This window comes from Myxine glutinosa, chromosome 2 (genome assembly GCF_964187855.1).
Source record: "Myxine glutinosa chromosome 2, kmMyxGlut1.1, whole genome shotgun sequence".
NCBI lineage: Eukaryota > Metazoa > Chordata > Myxini > Myxiniformes > Myxinidae > Myxine > Myxine glutinosa.
The window spans coordinates 225,959,890-225,979,248 of record NC_136262.1 but is presented as its reverse complement, the minus strand read 5'-3'; the positions used below and the strand labels follow the sequence as shown (position 1 = coordinate 225,979,248).

Here is a 19,359-nt window from a genome sequence, read left to right as displayed (position 1 = left end):
TACAGCTTTTCCCCCCCACACACGTGCTTCTATTATTCACTCCGTAACATTATTTACGTATCAAAGATCGTGGAGATTACCGAGTGAGGGACTCGGGGAGAAGCAACAATCCAGAGTGAAGAGCTTGGAAGCCATATCGCAGTTGCCATACGGAGTTATGAAGCAAGAAAAGAGAAGCCGATGGTATTCAAAGGGATATAAATATTTGAATACGACTTCTTCTTCTTCTTCTTCTTCTTCTCTGTATGGCTTCTTCTTCCTCCTCTGGGCCTAAAATGGCATTTTCAGAGCTACAAGGCTCTACATTCGACACAGCAAACCCTTAGGCTGGAGTCGACAAGCTGCGGCAGAATTTATATTATAGTTTGACCTGTTTCTTTATCTGATTAAAACGATATATATATATATATATTGCAGAGTTGAGGGTGCTTATGCGAACCAACTGTGATGTGTTCCATTACCGATCAGTTTTCACGGTAGAACAAGCGATAGCAAGGTTTATTGGTAAAGGAACACACCCTCCCCGAGTCCTGACTTGCTGAATATTTTATTAACACGAATATTTTAAGTGCAGATTGTAACATATTCAATTGATTCGTTGTGGCTGGACACATCGTACCTATGGACTGTACGCCCTTAAAACAACAACAACCACTGTAATCGGATTAGACCAATCGCTCGCCGGTTTTTCCTCGCGAGTTTCCCCGCCCACCATTGAGGTAGCGACGTCGTTTTGATAGTTCTTTGGTGTTGGTGCTGCTGATCCTTTCGGCCAGCCATGTTTCTGCCGGGGCGTCCTCTCGCTCGTAAGGTGAGATGTTAAATTCGCGGCACACGGTGGTTCGACGTTGGCCATAGTTTGCATTTGTGACCTGTTTCTGAGCTGTACAGTGCGTGGTGATTGACCTTGAATGTGAAATTCGCGTTTCGAAGTTGTCTGACAGTTCGGTGACGTCACAGCTACAGTATAACTATAATCAGTTATCTGGTATCATTTTCCTGCTCTTTATATACAATACTCTTTCCTTCCAAATCCTCGTCATTTTTCTTCAATTGCTCAAATTACCATGAACACCTTTTTCCAGGGTTTCTACCTACGCTCATGGCGGAGCTAAATGACGAGGGTCAGCAGGTTCACAAACGGTTGTGTGGGGGGTGGGTTGTCCACATACACAAGGAGGTGTGACACAAAAAGGGGTTACAATAGCCCATAGAGAAACAGAATGGGAAAGAATCATCGTGGGTAGAAGTCGAAGAGGTCGTGGATGTGTATGACGTAGTGATGAATGGCGCACTTGACACTGAATGGCGCACTTGACACTGAAGTGAGAAGGATTAGACAACAGACACAGCGAGACGATTCCACAATCGGGAGAATGAATGAATGAATTTCCGTAGGTGGGCAGCCACTCTAGACTTGTGGTGTAAGCAGATGATGGCTTCAACCACTCTGGACTTTGAGGGTGAGCAGATGATGTCTTCAACCTCTCTAGACTTGTGGAGTAAGCAGATGATGGCTCAACCACTCGAGACTTAGAGGGTGAGCAGATGATGGCTTCAACCACTCTAGACTTTGAGGGTGAGCAGATGATTGCTTCAACCTCTCTCGACTTGTGGAGTAAGCAGATGATGGCTTCAACCACTCGAGACTTGGAGGGTGAGTAGATGATGGTTTCAACCACTCTAGACTTTAAGGGTGAGCAGATGATGGCTTCAACCACTCGAGACTTGGAGAGTGAGCAGATGATGGCTTAAACCACTCGAGACTTGGAGGGTGAGCAGATGATGGCTTCAACCATTCTAGACTTGTGGAGTAAGCAGATGATGGCTTCAGCCACTCTAGACTTGGAGGGTGAGCTGATGATGGCTTAAACCACTCTAGATTTTGAGGGTGAGCAGATGATGGCTTCAACCACTCTAGACTTTGAGGGTGAGTAGATGAAGGTTTCAGCCACTCTAGATTTGGAGGGTGAGCAGATGATGGCTTCAACCACTCTAGACTTTGAGGGTGAGCTGATGATGGCTTCAACCACTCCAGACTTTGAGTGTGAGCAGATGATGGCTTCAACCACTCTAGACTTTAAGGGTGAGCAGATGATGGCTTCAACCTCTCGAGACTTGTGGAGTAAGCAGATGATGGCCTCAACCACTCGAGACTTTGAGGGTGAGTAGATAATGGTTTCAACCACTCTAGATTTTGTGGGTGAGCAGATGATGGCTTCAACCACTCTAGACTTTGAGGGTGAGTAGATGAAGGTTTCAGCCACTCTAGATTTGGAGGGTGAGTAGATAATGGTTTCAACCACTCTAGATTTTGAGGGTGAGCAGATGATGGCTTCAACCACTCTAGACTTTGAGGGTGAGTAGATGAAGGTTTCAGCCACTCTAGATTTGGAGGGTGAGCAGATGATGGCTTCAACCACTCTCGACTTTTAGGGTGAGAAGATGATGGCTTCAACCACTCTGGACTTGGAGGGTGAGCAAATGATGGCTTAAACCACTCTAAGACTTTGAGGGTGAGCAGATGATGGTTTTGGTGACAAGTCTTTGTCATAGGGGAGGGGTGAAATATTTAACGTTGGCTCCACAGTCGACTCTAATTCATGATGGCCACCTGAATTAGTGAAGCAGGGAGGTGAAGATGTGACATATGGAGTGGTTTTCAGGGAAGTTATAATGACGACGATAGATGCAATAAGATCCGTGGTTGTTGCCATTAATCAACACCTGCCATTAATAATCCTTGTAATAATTATTGATGGCAGGCTTGTTGTTTGGATATGGGACAGAACAGAAGTGTGGCCATATACTGTATTAAAGCGCGGCGTTACGCGCGCTGCTTGCGAGCAAGGAGGAAGCGGACAAGCGGTAACTTATAAGCGTCTTTATTTCAGGAGCTCACTGTAACACTAAGCTGCTCAGGGCTCCGCGCCCCGTGTATATCGTGAGGCCACGCCTCTCTCCCTGGCGTGGCCCATCCCCACTTGGTGTGCGGGGTGATGTCACCACGTCAGTGCTTTCGTGTCCGCCACACGCGCCCCCCCAGAATCCCCGTGCACCTGAAGGGTCAGTTTGCGGGGCAAACGGATGACCCGGCCGAAGCGCCCCCTGGCGACTGGCGGCGTCTGGGATGCAGGGATGCCTCCGGCTGCAGGACCGGGTGGCGGCGGGGCTGGGCGGTGCCGGGGGTCCGCCCCCAGGGGGGCGGCCCCGACGCGGGGGTCGGGCCACTGGCGGTGGATGGTCCACGTCGAGGTGGGCCGGCTTGAGGCGGTCTACAGAAACGCGGTCAGGAGTACCGCCGATGTCCAGGGTGAAGTGCTTCGCCCCGGTCTCCAGCACGCGGAAAGGCCCGTCGTACGGGGGCTGCAGTGGTGTCCGGTGGGCATCGTGGCGGACGAAGACGTACTCCGCCGTGCGAAGCTCCGGGGCGACGTGCGTCGGTGGGTGCCCGTGGCATGCCGTTGGCACCGGGGCGAACCTCTGGGCGGTCTCTTGCAGAGCGGAGCGCTGCTGTGCCGCGGACCATGGTGCCGTGGAGTCGGGAAGGAACTCACCCGGCACCCGCAGCGGTTGCCCGAAGACCAACTCCGCCGCGGATGCGCGCAGGTCCTCCTTGGGTGCCGTCCGGAGGCCCAGCAGGACCCAGGGGAGCCTGTCGACCCAGCCACCGTCGCGGAGGGTGGCCCGGAGCGCGGCCTTCAATGAGCGGTGAAATCGCTCACACAGGCCGTTAGCCTGGGGGTGGTAGGCCATGGTTCGGTGCAGCCGGACCCGTAGCCCCTGCGCGACCGCCCCCCAGAGCTCCGAGGTGAACTGGGGGCCGCGGTCGGACGAGATGTCTGAGGGGGCGCCGAACCGGGTGACCCAGGTGGCGATGAAAGCCTGCGCGACATCGGCCGCCGTCGTCGACGCCAAGGGCACGGCCTCCGGCCACCGGGTGGTGCGGTCCACCATGGTGAGGACGTGGGTGAAACCCCGCGAGGGGGGCAGAGGTCCCACCAGGTCCACGTGGACGTGGTCAAACCGGCGTTCCGGCACCGTGAACGGGGCCAACGGGGCCTGGGTGTGCCGGTGCACCTTGGCGTGCTGGCACGCGAGGCACGTCCTGGCTCAGCCGCGGACGGCCTTCCAGAGGCCATGCCAGACGAACTTGTCGGCGATCAACCTTTGGGAGGCCCTCGCGCCCGGGTGGGACAGGCCGTGGATGGCGTCAAACACCTGGCGCTGCCAGCCCGCGGGCACGATGGGGCGAGGACGCCCGAGGGAGACGTCGCACAAGAGGGCCGCGCCCGCGCCGTCGAACGGCACCTCGGTGACGCGGAGGCCCGTGACGGCGGTCCGCAAGGCCTGGACGTCGGGGTCAGCGGCCTGGTCCGCTGCCATCCGGGCATAGTCGATGCCGAGGTGGACTGCGTGGGCGACGGCCCGGGAAAGGCAATCCGCCACCGGGTTGTCCTTCCCCGCGACGTGCCGGATGTCCGTCGTGTACTCGGATACGGCCGAGAGCTGACGCTGCTGCCGGGCCGACCACGGCTCGGTGACCTTGCCCATCGCAAAGATCAGCGGCTTGTGGTCGACGAAGGCCGTGAACGCACGGCCCTCGAGCAGATGGCGGAAGTGCCTGACCGCCAAGTGAAGCCCGAGCAACTCGCGGTTGAAGGTACTGTAACGGCGTTCGGGTGGGCGAAGCTGCCGGCTAAAGAACGCCAGCGGTTGCCAAGCTCCACGCACCCATTGCTCGTGCACCGCGCCCACCGCGTAGTCCGAGGTGTCGGTGGTGAGGGTGATCGGTGCATCGGGCGCCGGGTGCGCGAGCATGGTGGCGTTAGCCAAGGCGAGCTTCGCGCCCGTGAACGCCGTGTCCATCTGCTCGGTCCAGGTAACGTCGCCTTTGCCCGGCTTACCTCGGAGAGCTTCGTGCAGGGGGGGGGGGAGGGCGCAGGAGCTGGGCGATACGGGGCAGGAACCGATGGTAAAAGTTCACCATGCCCAGGAACTCCTGCAGCCCTCTGATCGTGCGGGGGCGTGGAAACCCCTTCACCGCCTCCACCTTGGCCGGCAGGGGGACGGCTCCGTGCCTGGTGACACGGTGCCCCAGAAAATCGATTATGGCGGCGCCGAACCGGCACTTTGCGGGGTTCACAATCGGGCCATGCTGGCCCAGGCGTTCGAAGAGCGTGCGGAGGTGGCGTAGGTGCTCTTCGCGGGACGCGCTGGCGACGAGGATATCGTCCAGGTAGACGTAGACAAAATCCAAGTCGCGCAGGACGCTGTCCATCAGTCGCTGGAACGCCTGAGCCGCATTCTTCAGACCGAAGGGCATCCGCAGGAACTCGAAGAGTCCGAATGGCGTGATGACCGCCATCTTCGGGACGTCCTCCGGCCTGACGGGGACCTGATGGTAGCCGCGTATGAGGTCCACCTTCGAGAAGAAGGACATGCCCGCCAAACGGGCGGAAAAGTCCTGAATGTGGGGGGCGGGGTAGCGGTCGGGAGTCGTGGCGTCATTGAGACGGCGATAGTCCCTGCACGGTCGCCATCCCCCGCCGGGCTTCATCACAATGTGCAGCGGCGACGCCCAAGCGCTCTCTAAGCGCCGAACGATGCCGAGTCGCTCCAGGGTAGCGAACGCCGCTTTTGCCACCGCCAGCTTCGTCGGCTCGAGGCGGCGTGCCCGGGCGTAGACCGGTGGCCCGACGGTGGGGATGTGATGGGCCACCCCGTGCTTGACAGCCCCCGCCGAGAAGGTGGGCCGCGTGAGGGCCGGGAAGCCGGCGAGGAGGCGGGTGAATGTGTCCGCTGCCGGAACCGTACAGACCAACGTGGCCGGAACCGAACCGTTCGGCAAGCCGCTTGGCAAGCCGCTCGTTGAGCTGCTCGACGAGCTGGGCAGCGCACAAGCGAGCGAGCTGTACATATCGGCCTGGACAAGACGTCTGCGCTTTACGTCGACCAGGAGCCCATTAGCGCACAGGAAGTCCGTGCCAAGCAGTGCCATGGGCACGTCGGCGGTGACGAACGTCCATCGGAAAACCTGCCCTCCGAACCGCAGAGAGAGGCAGCGTTTTCCGTACGTACGGATGGGCGTCCCGTTCGCGGCAAGCAGCGCGGGGCCCCCGCCCGCGGCGTGCTTGTCTGACGTACCGGCGGGAACGACACCCACCTGCGCTCCCGTGTCGCACAGGTAACGGCGCCCGGATAAGGTGTCCGTTATGAACAGCAGGCTGCTCGAACGGCCGGCGCTCATCGCCACTATTGAGCGCCGGCCCGGGCGTTTCCCGACCTGTTGAAGGAGCATGGCGGATGACACTGCCGAGCCTCGTGGCCGAACTTGGCGTGGAACCAGCACCAGGTGGTGGAGCTGGAGGAGCGCGGCTGGCTCCGCCAGGCCGGTGGAGTTGGCGGGTTTCCCCGTGGTGGCGGTTTTCGCCGCGGGGGTGGGCGGGGCGTGGCGGCGGTCACGAGGTGCGTATCAGCATGCTGCGTATGCTGTGTAAGCTGATGCTGTGGATCAGCATCATCAGCAGCATCAGCCTCGAGGTCCGTGACGGCCGCAAAGTACCTGTCCGCCTCGGCTGCCAATGCTCAGGGTTCCGTTAGCGCGGTCCCGGCCAACGCGAGGCGAACCTGCGCTGGAAGTTGGCGACGGAAAAGCGCCCGGAATAGAGAACCGGGGGCTTCGTCGCCCAACAGTGACAGCATATGGTCCATTCGGACCGACGGGCGCGTGTCGCCGAGCTCGGGGAGGTCCAGGAGGTGGTCGGCCCGTGCGTCGTCCGTGAGGCCGAACGTGGCTAGGTGTAGCCGCTTGAGTGCCTCGTACTTGTGGCCGTCCGGTGGGTGGCGAAGGACGGACACAACTCGAGCGGCCATGCCGGGCCCGAGGGAGGCGACGACGTGGCAGTAGCGCGTGTCGTCGCCGGTGAGGCGCCAAAGCTGAAATTGGGCTTCGGCTTGGACGAACCAGACTTCGGCCTGGGCCTCCCAAAATTCGGGAAGTTTGATGAAGTTGGCCATGGCAATGGTGTCGTGTGTGGAAGGATCGCTCCGGCAGATCCAACGTCGAGGGTCACCAGTAAAGCGCGGTGTTACGCGCGCTGCTTGTGAGCAAGGAGGAAGCGGACAAGCGGTAACTTATAAGCATCTTTATTTCAGGAGCTCACTGTAACACTAAGCTGCTCAGGGCTGCGCGCCCGTGTATATCGTGAGGCCACGCCTCTCTCCCTGGCGTGGCCCATCCCCACTTGGTGTGCGGGGTGATGTCACCACGTCAGTGCTTTCGTGTCCGCCACAGTATTATCAATTGTTAAACAGTTGTACAATGCATCATTATTTTATTAACTAGCGTGACTCGGTGCGCTCCGCGTGCCTCACCACATGTCGTTTCAGAGGGGTAGGCATCTTTGACCATTTCGGTGTCTTTTGGGTCTTAAGGGTCTTTTGGGTCTTTGGTGTCTTCAGAGGCTTTTGGGTCTTAAGGGTCTTTTGGGTCTTTGGTGTCTTCAGAGGCTTTTGGGTCTTAAGGGTCTTCGGTGTCTTTTGGATCTGCGGGGTCTTCAGGGGCTTTTGGGTCTGCGGGGTCTTCAGGGGCTTTTTGGTCTTAAGGGTCTTCGGTGTCTTTTGGGTCTGTGGGGTCTTCAGGGGCTTTTTGGGTCTTCGGGGTATTTTTGGTCTTCCGGGTCTTCGGGGTCTTTTTGGTCTTTTTGGTCTTTGGGGTTGTTTGGGTCTTTTGGGTCTTCAGGGTATTTTGGGTCTTCAGGGTGTTTTGGGTCTTTGAGGTGTTTTGGGTCTTTGAGGTGTTTTGGGTCTTTGAGGTGTTTTGGGTCTTTGAGGTGTTTTGGGTCTTTGAGGTGTTTTGGGTCTTTGAGGTGTTTTGGGTCTTTGAGGTGTTTTGGGTCTCCGGGGTGTTTTGGGTCTCCGGGGTGTTTTAGGTCTCAGGGGTGTTTTGGGTCTCAGGGGTGTTTTGGGTCTCCGGGGTCTTTGGGGGTATTTTGGGTCTTCAGGGGTCTTGGTGGTCTGAAGGGTCTTGGGGGAATTAAAGGTTCGTCAAAGGTCTGAGGGGTCTCAGCAGTCTTAACGCAATTAAGAAGGTTAATTAAAAGGGTGGTAATTTTTTTTGAAGAAGAAGAAGAAAAATACGTTTTCGTTGCATATAAACATACAAACATACATAGCGAACCATATACGTTTGCTCTATTATAATTACAAGATATCAAGACAAAAGCAACACAAGGAAGATCTTCCACTTCATACAATGATTGCTTGCGACAGAACACGTGAAATCAAAAATGTTCATTAAAGATACAAGGAAATGAATTTTATTTCTTTAAAGATGCTTGCAATGCAAAGCAAATTCTGTTTTTAAATCTTCCTTGTGGAAAAATAAATAAATTCGTGACTTTTGAAATGATGTATGAAACGTAAACGAGGCCGTTTGCGCATGCGCTGTTTTGTGTCTTTTCAGTGGCCCTGTTCTGCTCGACGGTCACTTTTAACCTGTCGTTGCGAGCACAAAATCTGTAGTTCAAATACACACACACACACACACACACACACACACACACACACACACACACACACACACACACACACACACACACACACACACCTACCTACCTTCAGCAATAGATGCAAAAAAATTAGCATAACTTCTCTTGTGGCTCTTGTGGCACCACAACCAAACTATATATATGTAACATCACTCGCAGCCCATACAACTCCCAATCCTCCACCTCCTGTCCCCCTCCAAACATGATTGATAGTATTGTTACGGCCCGCGGATAAGATGTTGTGTTTGCCGAGCGGAGGCCCCGCGGTCGTACAGTTTTCCCGACTAACCCGATCCCCGAACGTTGGCCGGATCGCGCCACAGATATTCAATTTGGAAACCTCTAAAGCGACCGAATGTAAAGAGGAAGAAGAAGACGTACAGAAGAGTAACGGGATTTATTATTTACACACACAAGCAAAAGGAGCAGTCAAAATTATATACAGGGAACATGGAAAAAGCAGGTGACACAGTGAAAATACTAGCTTATACAAACTTAATTAAATACCCAGGACAGAACAAACAGAACAAACTCACGCGAATGGGGAATGGAGGCAGGAACGATTGGCTGGACCGGGAGGAAGGTTCAGCTCGGACCACAAGCTGGAAGGCTTTGCAGGGCGCACAGCAAACCGGGCCTCGTCAGGCTGGGAGCGAGCAGGGTGACGTCGTGTACTTCTCTCAAGGCTTCCCCGTGCTTCTCTCGCGCACTTGTGTTAAAGGCTTCCTTCTCGCTTCTCTTCCCTCCTTGCGCACTTCTCTCTAAAGCTCGTCTCTTTGCAGAATTCAGAACTCATCTCTTTGGGGAGCGTCCCGCGGCGGGTTATATAGGCCCCGCCCCTTAACCTTCGCGAACCTCCTCGATCGCTCTTCCTCCGCCCTCTCAAACCAAACCCCTCGTGCTTGGTTGGTTGTTCGGGGCTGGCTCACTCCTCCCCTCTATGACGAGGTGGAGACACGCCCTTCTTCTCCGAGCCTACCTCGTGGCGAATGGAGTCGCGGAGGGAACAGTTGGCAATTGCGGTTTTTGGGAATGGGAATGAAAGGGGATCGACTCTTCTTTCACTTGGTGCAATGGAGTGTCATTTTAATGGAAGACAAGGCCTTACCCTGATACACATAATAAAGATATAACTATTGAACAGGGGTATTCTATGATTGGCTGACGTGTATGCTTTATGGAATTAACTACCGGAACGCCCTTTGATCTTTACACAACACTGGAGGCAGGAGGGGCCAGAATCTAGCAATATTACACAACAATTTACCATACAATACAACACAATAAAAAAACACAATCCTCATTTCCGCAACACTGCACCCTCCTCCTCTTAGGCACGGCCCGGGCCTATAACTTTAATTTAGTGTGACACGTAGGTGTAGTTCCCTCTACTTTTAACCTGACCCTGAGTGCGACAGTTTTAAAACACAAATAAATATGTCCCGCTGCTCCATTGCACCCTACCTAACAGACTCACGCCCACAGCTAACCGAATTGCGGAATGGTCTTCAAACTATACATTGACGGTGGGGAGCATTATTTACAATTGACGCTACTTTTATTTACAAAACGCAACCCAGGACCTGTGATTGTTCTTTCTGGGGGGGAGACAGTCTGCTCTGCATCGACGCACCATGAAAGCACCCAAAACGCACCAACACACCCTCAAGCACCAATCGGTGCACAGTCATCACTGTTCATCAATAAAAATAAATCGACAACCCCTAACCCTGCAGGTGGTCTCTTGCTCTTCGGCTCCCTCTGCTGGCTATTTGCATTCTTCCAGATGTTGTCATTTTCTTTTGCTGGCGGCCTATTTGTATTAAAACTTGCACCCAACGTGTCCGTTTTTATTTATTTTATTTATGGCCCACAGGGCCGACTAGTGTGGTTCACCTGTGGGGCATCGGTGCCCTGTGATCAAGGTCCGCCAGCAAGATTTCGGGCCTTCATTGCCGGTTCCAGCAGAGGGGCCATGCCCCAACCATGGGGTCCATAAGTGGTGCTCGGCCACAGACATGTGGTCCATAATGTGGTGCATCGATGCAGACAGCTGGTTCTGGGAGTTCCGGGCGCACAATGGCGGACTCACGCACGCTCCCCTCGGCGCCCAGTGGCGCACAGGTCCTCATGTCGGAGACAAAAGGGGGGAAGACAGATGAGCGAGGGGTAAGGTCACAAGGGTACACATCAATCAAGGCAATGCAAGGCGAAGTGCGTACGGAGAGCGAAGTGAGAAAAGCTCGTCCCTACCGTACGTCACCCCCCCCCCTGTCACCTACTCTACCCTTGCCCTTACCCCATATGTACAACAACCTACACCTTTACAAATTCGTCACTACTGTCACGTCTCCCCATATTTCCCTTATACCAAATTCGTCTCCACAATCCCTTTAACCAAAATTTGCCATCACCTAATTCGTCATCAATCCTTATAAGGAGGAAGAGATGGAACACCAAGCACAATGTCACACCCACGTCATGATGCGTCTCACAATCCAAAACATTTGCATCATTTAAAATAATCAAAACAACCTGGCATGGTGTGGAGTTACGTCACCTCAGGTGAGTGGATGCAGATGGTGCGAGGAGACTTCAATCCTAACTATCCTCTAAATGACTTTAACACACTTTACACTACCCGGGGTCTTTCCCTGCCAATCCATTGGCCATCTTACACTATGGGTTCTAAAAACCAATTCCCATTGACCAAACTGTGGTGCTTCTCAATTTGGGGTCTCACTCCCCCGATTCAACTCCCTGTGCCCTTGCACAATTTCAGGACTGGGGCGTGTAGCTCTCCCAGCAGGTCTACCCACCTGCACACCTCCACCACTGCAGTTGCCACCCGAGCTTACCTAGCTCCTCACCCTAACCTATCTAACTGGGGAAGGCCCCTCCTGGCTCTGTCACCCCTCGGTGCCCTCTGGCACTGGGCTACCCGGGTCCGTCCTCCGGATCCTCGGGCCCCATCCACAACAACTCTACCGGCTCCCAGAGCCCACCTGCGGCCTCACCTGGCCGACATCCTCACAATGGTGGAGTGCCCAAACCAACTACACACACTAACAGGCTACACGCCCAGTCATTTCCACAACACTAATGCACCCATCCAATCACCATTCTTCCACCCGCACCACAGATGCCAATATCCAACCACAATTTACCTGTACCCTCTACCTAACACTTACACTACCCGCCCCGGATATTCGTGATGGGGGTCCACTCTTCCCCCATTCACACCTTCGCACCATCCACTCCACTCCACAGTTTCCCCCATACTCACTCCACGACCATCCATTCCAATACTCCATATACTCCATACCATTTATTCCACACAACCATTCCCCATACACCTGTCGTTGCACACCTGTGCCACCTGCACCCTCCTTCCTTCCTGGACCATTTGGTCAGCACAACTCACATCACTATCACTCACTCATACACTGCTCCATACACCTGTTCAGTTGCACACCTGTGCAATCACACCTGTTCACCATACACACGGCATCATCTAATCTACCTGGTGCCCTGCTAACTTAGTGCTCCCCGTCTTCCCTTTAAACAAAGCACATACCACGTCATTATCATCCACTCTAACCTACCTGCGTCCCCACTACAGGTATCCTTGTCACTAACTAACCTTACCGTTACCTAAGGTCATCTCTCTAGATCCCTACACACGATATCCTAACCCACCCGGGCTAGTTTTCACTGCCATAAACCCCATAAGTCTAGTGCTCCTTTGCCCCCCGCTGTGTGTGAGATGGCAAAGTTGCCATCCCACCACATCGGGTATCTTCCACTACCAATTTGGCTCATCCAATTGCAACCAACCAAATATTTTCCAATTACTGCCAATTCTATTCACTTTTCTGAATTTCGGTTCAAAACCACTATCAGTATTATCATCATCACAGTCCGCTATATCCTAGCCTCGGTGCGTCATGACATCATTAAACTCGGCTTCGTAAAGCCGAGCAATGAATTCGGGTGGTTTGGTCGCCTGCAGGTTGAATCCGTCCGGCTTTCGGTTCAAGGGAGGTGGTTTGGTCGGGCCGAGATTCCACGCACCATCTCGGCGCGGTACCTTGCGGTCCCGGGCCCGATGACCGAGGCTCGCTCGTTCGGAACCCCGTCCCTGCGAGGGGGCACCGTCCGCTTCCTCCCACTCGCCCTTGAACCGGACCGGTCGACTCGCCCGACAAGGCCCGGACTCGACCGTGCGGGGCGGGGCCAAGCCCGAATCGGCAATGACGCTTCGAAGAGAAGCGACGCAGCATCGATCCGCGCCTGGCCTGGCATCCAACAAAGCACACCGCGCCCCGAGTGCTCGCATCGGCTATCCGTCGCTCTAACCACTAACCCGGTTACCGTCGATGCTTCACCTGCATGCTCACACGCGTACGCTACCCCTTTCACCCTCACAAAACCCGGCGTTCCAACGCCGTCCGTCCATTCCACCAACGCACTCCCTGTTACACACCACACCTCTCGTGCACACTCACCGTTCGCACACTCTTTTAACACACCTCGCGCACCGTCTTGCGCACTCTCCCTTGGTACGTACTCCGTACCACTCACCATGGGCGTGCACTCTGGCATCCACCCACTAATGCGCTCACATGGGCTCTCCCACACCCGCGCCATGACCAACTCAGGTGTGCTTCCTCGCACACCCTCAACCATTCCAAGCGTGCATTCTCGCACCCGCTCCACCACCAACTCACTCTCCGGGTCACTCACCCTCGCACGTACACTCCATATCGCTCTCACTCCCTGTGTCACACTCCGTACACCCCGACGTGCATTCTCGCTCGCACTCGGTATCACACTCGCGCTTCGTAACACGCTCACCCCTTGACGCACACCTTTTTTTCACACGCGTGCCATTTCCACTCACGCGGGACCCTTTACCAACGCCCGGGTACCATATTGACCCCAATCGCGTGACAATTCTCTTGTCGTCAAACATCCTCTTACAAAATCTCCCGGCACCACATGCAGCCCGTCTCACCTTCGGGGTTCTTCTTCCTCCCTGCACCAAAACCTGCAAATCTTTATAAGGATTAATGAGCACAGCATCGTGATGTGAGCACGGACTTTGTACAGTTTCCATTCCTTCCTCCGATTGTTGCTCTTTTAAGTCCCCGGTCTCTCCAATTTCAACTATACCCATAATTTCTTTGTTCACCTCGACGACCGCTGGCTTTAATAAAATCCCCTCTACCTCAGCGGTCGCCGGCTGCCCCAAACCCCGTGTCACGATTTCTACCCCCGTCATTTTACCCGCGCTTTCCTCCGCTTCGCTCAACCAGCGCTTCTCGACCCGCGTTACCTCCTCGTGCACCCTTGACCTTTTTGCCCACCCCGCGGTCAATGTCTTCCCGTATTCTTTCCATCGTGGCGTTTATTTGCTCCTGAAATCCAACCGGGTTGTACCTTGCTTCGTGCCTTGCTTTTTCCGCGTCTAGCCCCTGGGTAGCCATCATTGCATCAAATCCCTTACTGTCACCGCTCAGAGCGGCACTGAAATGCATCATCAAAACGCCCCAGTCCATTGGCACTGCGGGTCCGGCTATCGCCGTCACGTACGGGAGGCCGCCATTTTGCGCGCCCGTAACCTCGTGCGCGAGAGCGCCATTTTGCGCGCCTGAAACCTCCTCAACCACATTGCCAATGTTCTCCTCCACATACATTTCCCCGAGATCCTGGGTCGATTCTACCCCGTCTATCTCTCCCACCGACATCCCGTCACCTTGACCAGCCATGGCGCGATTTCAAAATTCGGGTTTTTCTTTAAAAACAAAACAATTTCCAGCAGCTCGTAATTTTGAGCGCGTTAAGCGCGCTTCGGGTCCGACCCCGCTCCCGACACCAATTGTTACGGCCCGCGGATAAGATGTTGTGTTTGCCGAGCGGAGGCCCCGCGGTCGTACAGTTTTCCCGACTAACCCGATCCCCGAACGTTGGCCGGATCGCGCCACAGATATTCAATTTGGAAACCTCTAAAGCGACCGAATGTAAAGAGGAAGAAGAAGACGTACAGAAGAGTAACGGGATTTATTATTTACACACACAAGCAAAAGCAGCAGTCAAAATTATATACAGGGAACATGGAAAAAGCAGGTGACACAGTGAAAATACTAGCTTATACAAACTTAATTAAATACCCAGGACAGAACAAACAGAACAAACTCACGCGAATGGGGAATGGAGGCAGGAACGATTGGCTGAACCGGGAGGAAGGTTCAGCTCGGACCACAAGCTGGAAGGCTTTGCAGGGCGCACAGCAAACCGGGCCTCGTCAGGCTGGGAGCGAGCAGGGTGACGTCGTGCACTTCTCTCAAGGCTTCCCCGCGCTTCTCTCGCGCACTTGTGTTAAAGGCTTCCTTCTCGCTTCTCTTCCCTCCTTGCGCACTTCTCTCTGAAGCTCGTCTCTTTGCAGAACTCAGAACTCATCTCTTTGGGGAGCGTCCCGCGGCGGGTTATATAGGCCCCGCCCCTCAACCTTCGCGAACCTCCTCAATCGCTCTTCCTCCGCCCTCTCAAACCAAACCCCTCGTGCTTGGTTGGTTGTTCGGGGCTGGCTCACTCCTCCCCTCTATGACGAGGTGGAGACACGCCCTTCTTCTCCGAGCCTACCTCGTGGCGAATGGAGTTGCGGAGGGAACAGTTGGCAATTGCGGTTTTTGGGAATGGGAATGAAAGAGGATCTACTCTTCTTTCACTTGGTGCAATGGAGTGTCATTTTAATGGAAGACAAGGCCTTACCCTGATACACATAATAAAGATATAACTATCGAACAGGGGTATTCTATGATTGGCTGACGTGTATGCTTTATGGAATTAACTACCGGAACGCCCTTTGATCTTTACACAACACTGGAGGCAGGAGGGGCCAGAATCAAGCAATATTACACAACAATTTACCATACAATACAACACAATAAAAAAACACAATCCTCATTTCCGCAACAGTATATATATCATTTTAAACATAACCGGTGCATGTAGAAGTCCCAGATATGTCCTTTCCATTGGTGTTCAGAAGTACCGATTCCAAATACACAGATAATTCACTGGTATCGATCAGTCTGAGGTTTGTGTAGCACACGCCCGTCCACTCGGGCCTTGAACCTGGGCCGGGTGTTTGTACAACAAGCAAGTTCCCATTAGGTGAGCTGAGGAAGTTCTCAAAGTCTTTCGTTGTGCAGGGGCCCCTTCTTTCAGGTACTTTTCCAGGTATTTTCGGCTTCTTTCAGAAGCTTGGTGAGCCATCCCAAGTAATGATCCTTATCCTGGACACAATACATTTTATTTCACCTGAAACCCTTCAGCTTCCTGTGATTTCTGCACACACGCACCAAGCATTTTGGGGTGGATTACATCATTTTGAAAGCAGTGTATTAATTGACCAATTATCTATGCGTTTGAGTTAATGGAAGATAATTGAAAGCATTTGTAGGACAAAGATGTATGTTGTGTGCATTTATAATAATTTATCCCTCCTGCTACCTTCCCCCTCCCCTCCCCTTAACCCCCCAACAAACCCCCCTCACCTCACCAAACAAACTTGCATAGAAGTGGTCACGAAAAATGGAACACTTTCATTTTTCTCAATACAGGGCTTGATATTTTCTTATTACAAATAAAATATCCACTATTTTACACTTGTATGATGTGTAATGGCGTCTCCTCTACCTGCAGAGACGACTTCAGTACAATATAACAATTTTTGGTTCTTGCGTGACAGGTTAAAGGCCAAAAAAGGGGGTATTTTTGGCAAAATGTAAAGTAGTTAGACTATGACATTTCTTTGATCAACTATTATTAGCAGGACGGTTTTGAGGTGTCTCCTTATTTTTTTATGTAAAATTTAAATGCTAAGGTTTATTTCAGTGAAAAAATTATTGTTCTACCCCTCTTCATTGCGGAGTAATTGAGATGGGAAGATGGCACTATTTTCAAAGTGAGCTCAATTTGAGTGGTACTAATTATTACTTTACTCCTTTACAAATGGTAACAGAATAACTATATCTTTTGCATTTTTCTGTTGTAGATACCATTCTCTGTTGAAGTCTATAAGTACAATTCAATAAACATATCACATCATAAAAATTTTTGTATGAGAAACTCTTCAAAAAATTTCCGTCCCCTTATGTCACGTCCGTCACACCCTAATTTATTCAAAAATTAAGTTACAAAAATATGAAAAAATATGCCTGAGACAGCTTCAACCATTAGCTATTCTCAAACATCAAATGATTAATTTGTGCCTTCATGTTAATTTGTAGAAGGGGAAAATAATGATTCCGTCGCCTGAAGTGTCACATCCGTCACACTGTGACATAAGTACCAGAAATGACAAACGGTCTTGTTCGCAAAACACCAGAAATGAGAATACAGTCTTCCAGTGGCCAAGAAATGATGGCATAGATTGTGTCCACCCATTTGCAATTTTCTGTGGCCCGCTAGACCTCACTGGAGTTGACCCACTGGAAGTCCCAGCCCTCAACAGGATCAAAACTGAATTTGGAAAGAGGAAATGAACTGCTACAGGATTGTGCCTACCATCTAACAGACTTGCTCCAAATCAGGAGTTGATCACACTGTCTCGAGTTTTCAGCACAAAGTTGCAAATTATTCCTCCTGGTCATGCTCACTTATCTTTCATGTCTTTGATACATAGGCCTGTAATTGGCTTGACATGGTGGTGCATAATGCAAGTAATGTGGAAAATAGCCATTTATTGTTGATACACTATCCTTGTTGAGTGTCAAAATTAGATTTTCACTTACCTTGATGTAATTTCATGTTGTCAGGTTGTCACAGTTTACAACTGACATGTTTGATGTGTTTCTGTTATTTGTTCTCAGCTTTCATAGATTTTAGAAAGACTGGTATCATGTAAAGAATTTCTGTCATGGCAAACTATCATTTATTATGGAAAATTAACAAGTATCTTATGATTTCCAGACATTGTCGCTTACGTCACGTCCGTCACACTGAGGTGATATTGCCTTTAATGTTAAAATACACTGTACTTGGTGAACTAAGAGGGGTATATCGTATAAAGACATGAGGCATACAATAGATTTTGAGAGTATTTTGTACTCATGACCCCTAAAATTTGCCAGAGGAAAACTTTTCATGGTAGATTGTGGTAGAGGGACACAATATGGCAACACCTACAAACCAATGTTACATTTTTCCATCACAGACTTACACTTAGTATTTTTTTCTGATAATTTTCACCCCTCTGCATCTTCAAATGCCAAGAAAATAATATTAATTAGAGGTAAACATTGCTAGGCACAGGTAAACATTGCTAGGCACATGATCTTATCAGTGTGATGGACGTGACATAAGATATTGAATTGTCTAATTCACAAGCCTCCATTTTAAAAGCAAGGCAAGCCGTTATCTTCTAATCATTATTTTTGTACACGTGGACCGCTGGACCCTCATACTCTAAAATAAAGCAACAGACAAACTGTTTAAAGGTAGAAAATTTCCCACTGCTGATTTTTACATAAGTGTTCCATTTTTCGTGACTTCACTCATAGCCTTTTAACCTTTTTGTATTCAATGTTGAGGATTGTGGAGGAGCGAGAACGTCGAACGGATCAGGAAGTAACAGTAGAAAGATGGGTTTAGGGTGTGGGTGAAGGAAACACAGTCAAAAGGGTTGAGGGACAAAATAGAGGGACGTGGGAAACAATGAGGGCTCGTAGAGTACATGGGGTTAACAACATGGATACAGCTGCAAACTCTTAGGAAGGAAAACCTGGAAACTTGGGGAGGGTTAATGGGGGTAGAACATATAATGGTTGTAAATGGGGCAATGATGTGCGAAAATGTGAACTATATACGGATCTAAGATGGTGGTGAACAGCTGTCTTGAAGCTCTTGAGGGAAGAGTGAGATTGAAGAGACTGAGGGATTTGCTTCCACAAGTGGGGGAAAGAAAGAGGAACGAATGGGTTGGAGATATTTCAGTCCATTGCAGGATGAAGGCCTCCATCCTCCCCTCCCCTCTCCGCCACCTTGTCATGAAGGGTGCTTTGCATATTTGCCACACTTGTCTAGCGCAAGTTAGTGAGGACTGAACAGCAATCACTCAACCAAATGGCCAACTCTTAAACTATATAATATACCTGTGTATGGTTAATTGTAAATGACGCTCCTCCTCCCCCCATTTTTATTACACACTTTTATTTAACTTCATCTGAACTTTGTTTATTTGTCCTGTTTCAAATCTTTGAGCCATTCGTTTTCTAGGTTTCACACGTCCTAGAGAGCTGAAATTTGGCCCACGGTCTTCTTTTTCTGGTACATTTTCATGTATCAAAATGTAATAAATAAAAAATTTAATCAAAAAAAAAATAGGTTTAAAACTTTTTTAAAATAAAGGTGTGTAGCCCTAAAACATGTTTTTCGTTCACTTGTTATTACCCTCGCCTGAGGGAGAGGGGTATTGCATTTGAGTCCGTTTGTCTGTTTGTCCGTTTGTCCGCACAGAATAAATATGATTTTCTCTGCAACCTTTGTTCCGATTGACAGGAAATTTTCACCATTGGTGCAACTCCACCTGTAGAATTTTTTAATGATAATTATGACGTCATAACGTCACGTGGTTCTGCCGCCATCTTGGAAAAAACGAAAAACTTTGCACCTCTATCTCCGAAAGCAATGCATAGAAAAAATTGAGACATGGCTCATCGTAAAGAACTCTCCATGTGGAATAACATCTGTTAATGATGTCATAGGTGCCTCCATAATGACGTCATAATTCGACAAGTAC

The 19,359-nt window shown here is 51.3% G+C and overlaps 2 protein-coding genes across 4 annotated transcripts in view; one reads left to right on the top strand and one right to left on the bottom strand.

The window, feature by feature from the left end:
• SMS (spermine synthase) overlaps positions 1–241 on the bottom strand; it is a 114,408-nt gene extending 114,167 nt beyond the window's left edge. The window contains exon 1 of the mRNA XM_078772328.1: positions 81–241. Within this exon, the coding sequence (XP_078628454.1) occupies positions 81–135 (55 nt within the window). The 5' untranslated portion in view covers positions 136–241. The remainder of the gene's footprint in view (positions 1–80) is intronic.
• PDHA1 (pyruvate dehydrogenase E1 subunit alpha 1) overlaps positions 1–19,359 on the top strand; it is a 143,834-nt gene that overhangs the window by 103,230 nt on the left and 21,245 nt on the right. Inside the window, exon 1 of one of the 3 annotated variants that reach the window (XM_078772327.1) lies at positions 416–811. The exons of 1 other annotated variant lie outside the window; for it this stretch is intronic. In XM_078772327.1, coding sequence (XP_078628453.1) covers positions 779–811 — 33 coding nt within the window. In that variant the 5' untranslated portion in view covers positions 416–778. Of the gene's footprint in view, positions 1–415; positions 812–19,359 lie in introns of those variants that run through there. One more of the 3 variants, XM_068106124.2, reaches the window with a different exon arrangement.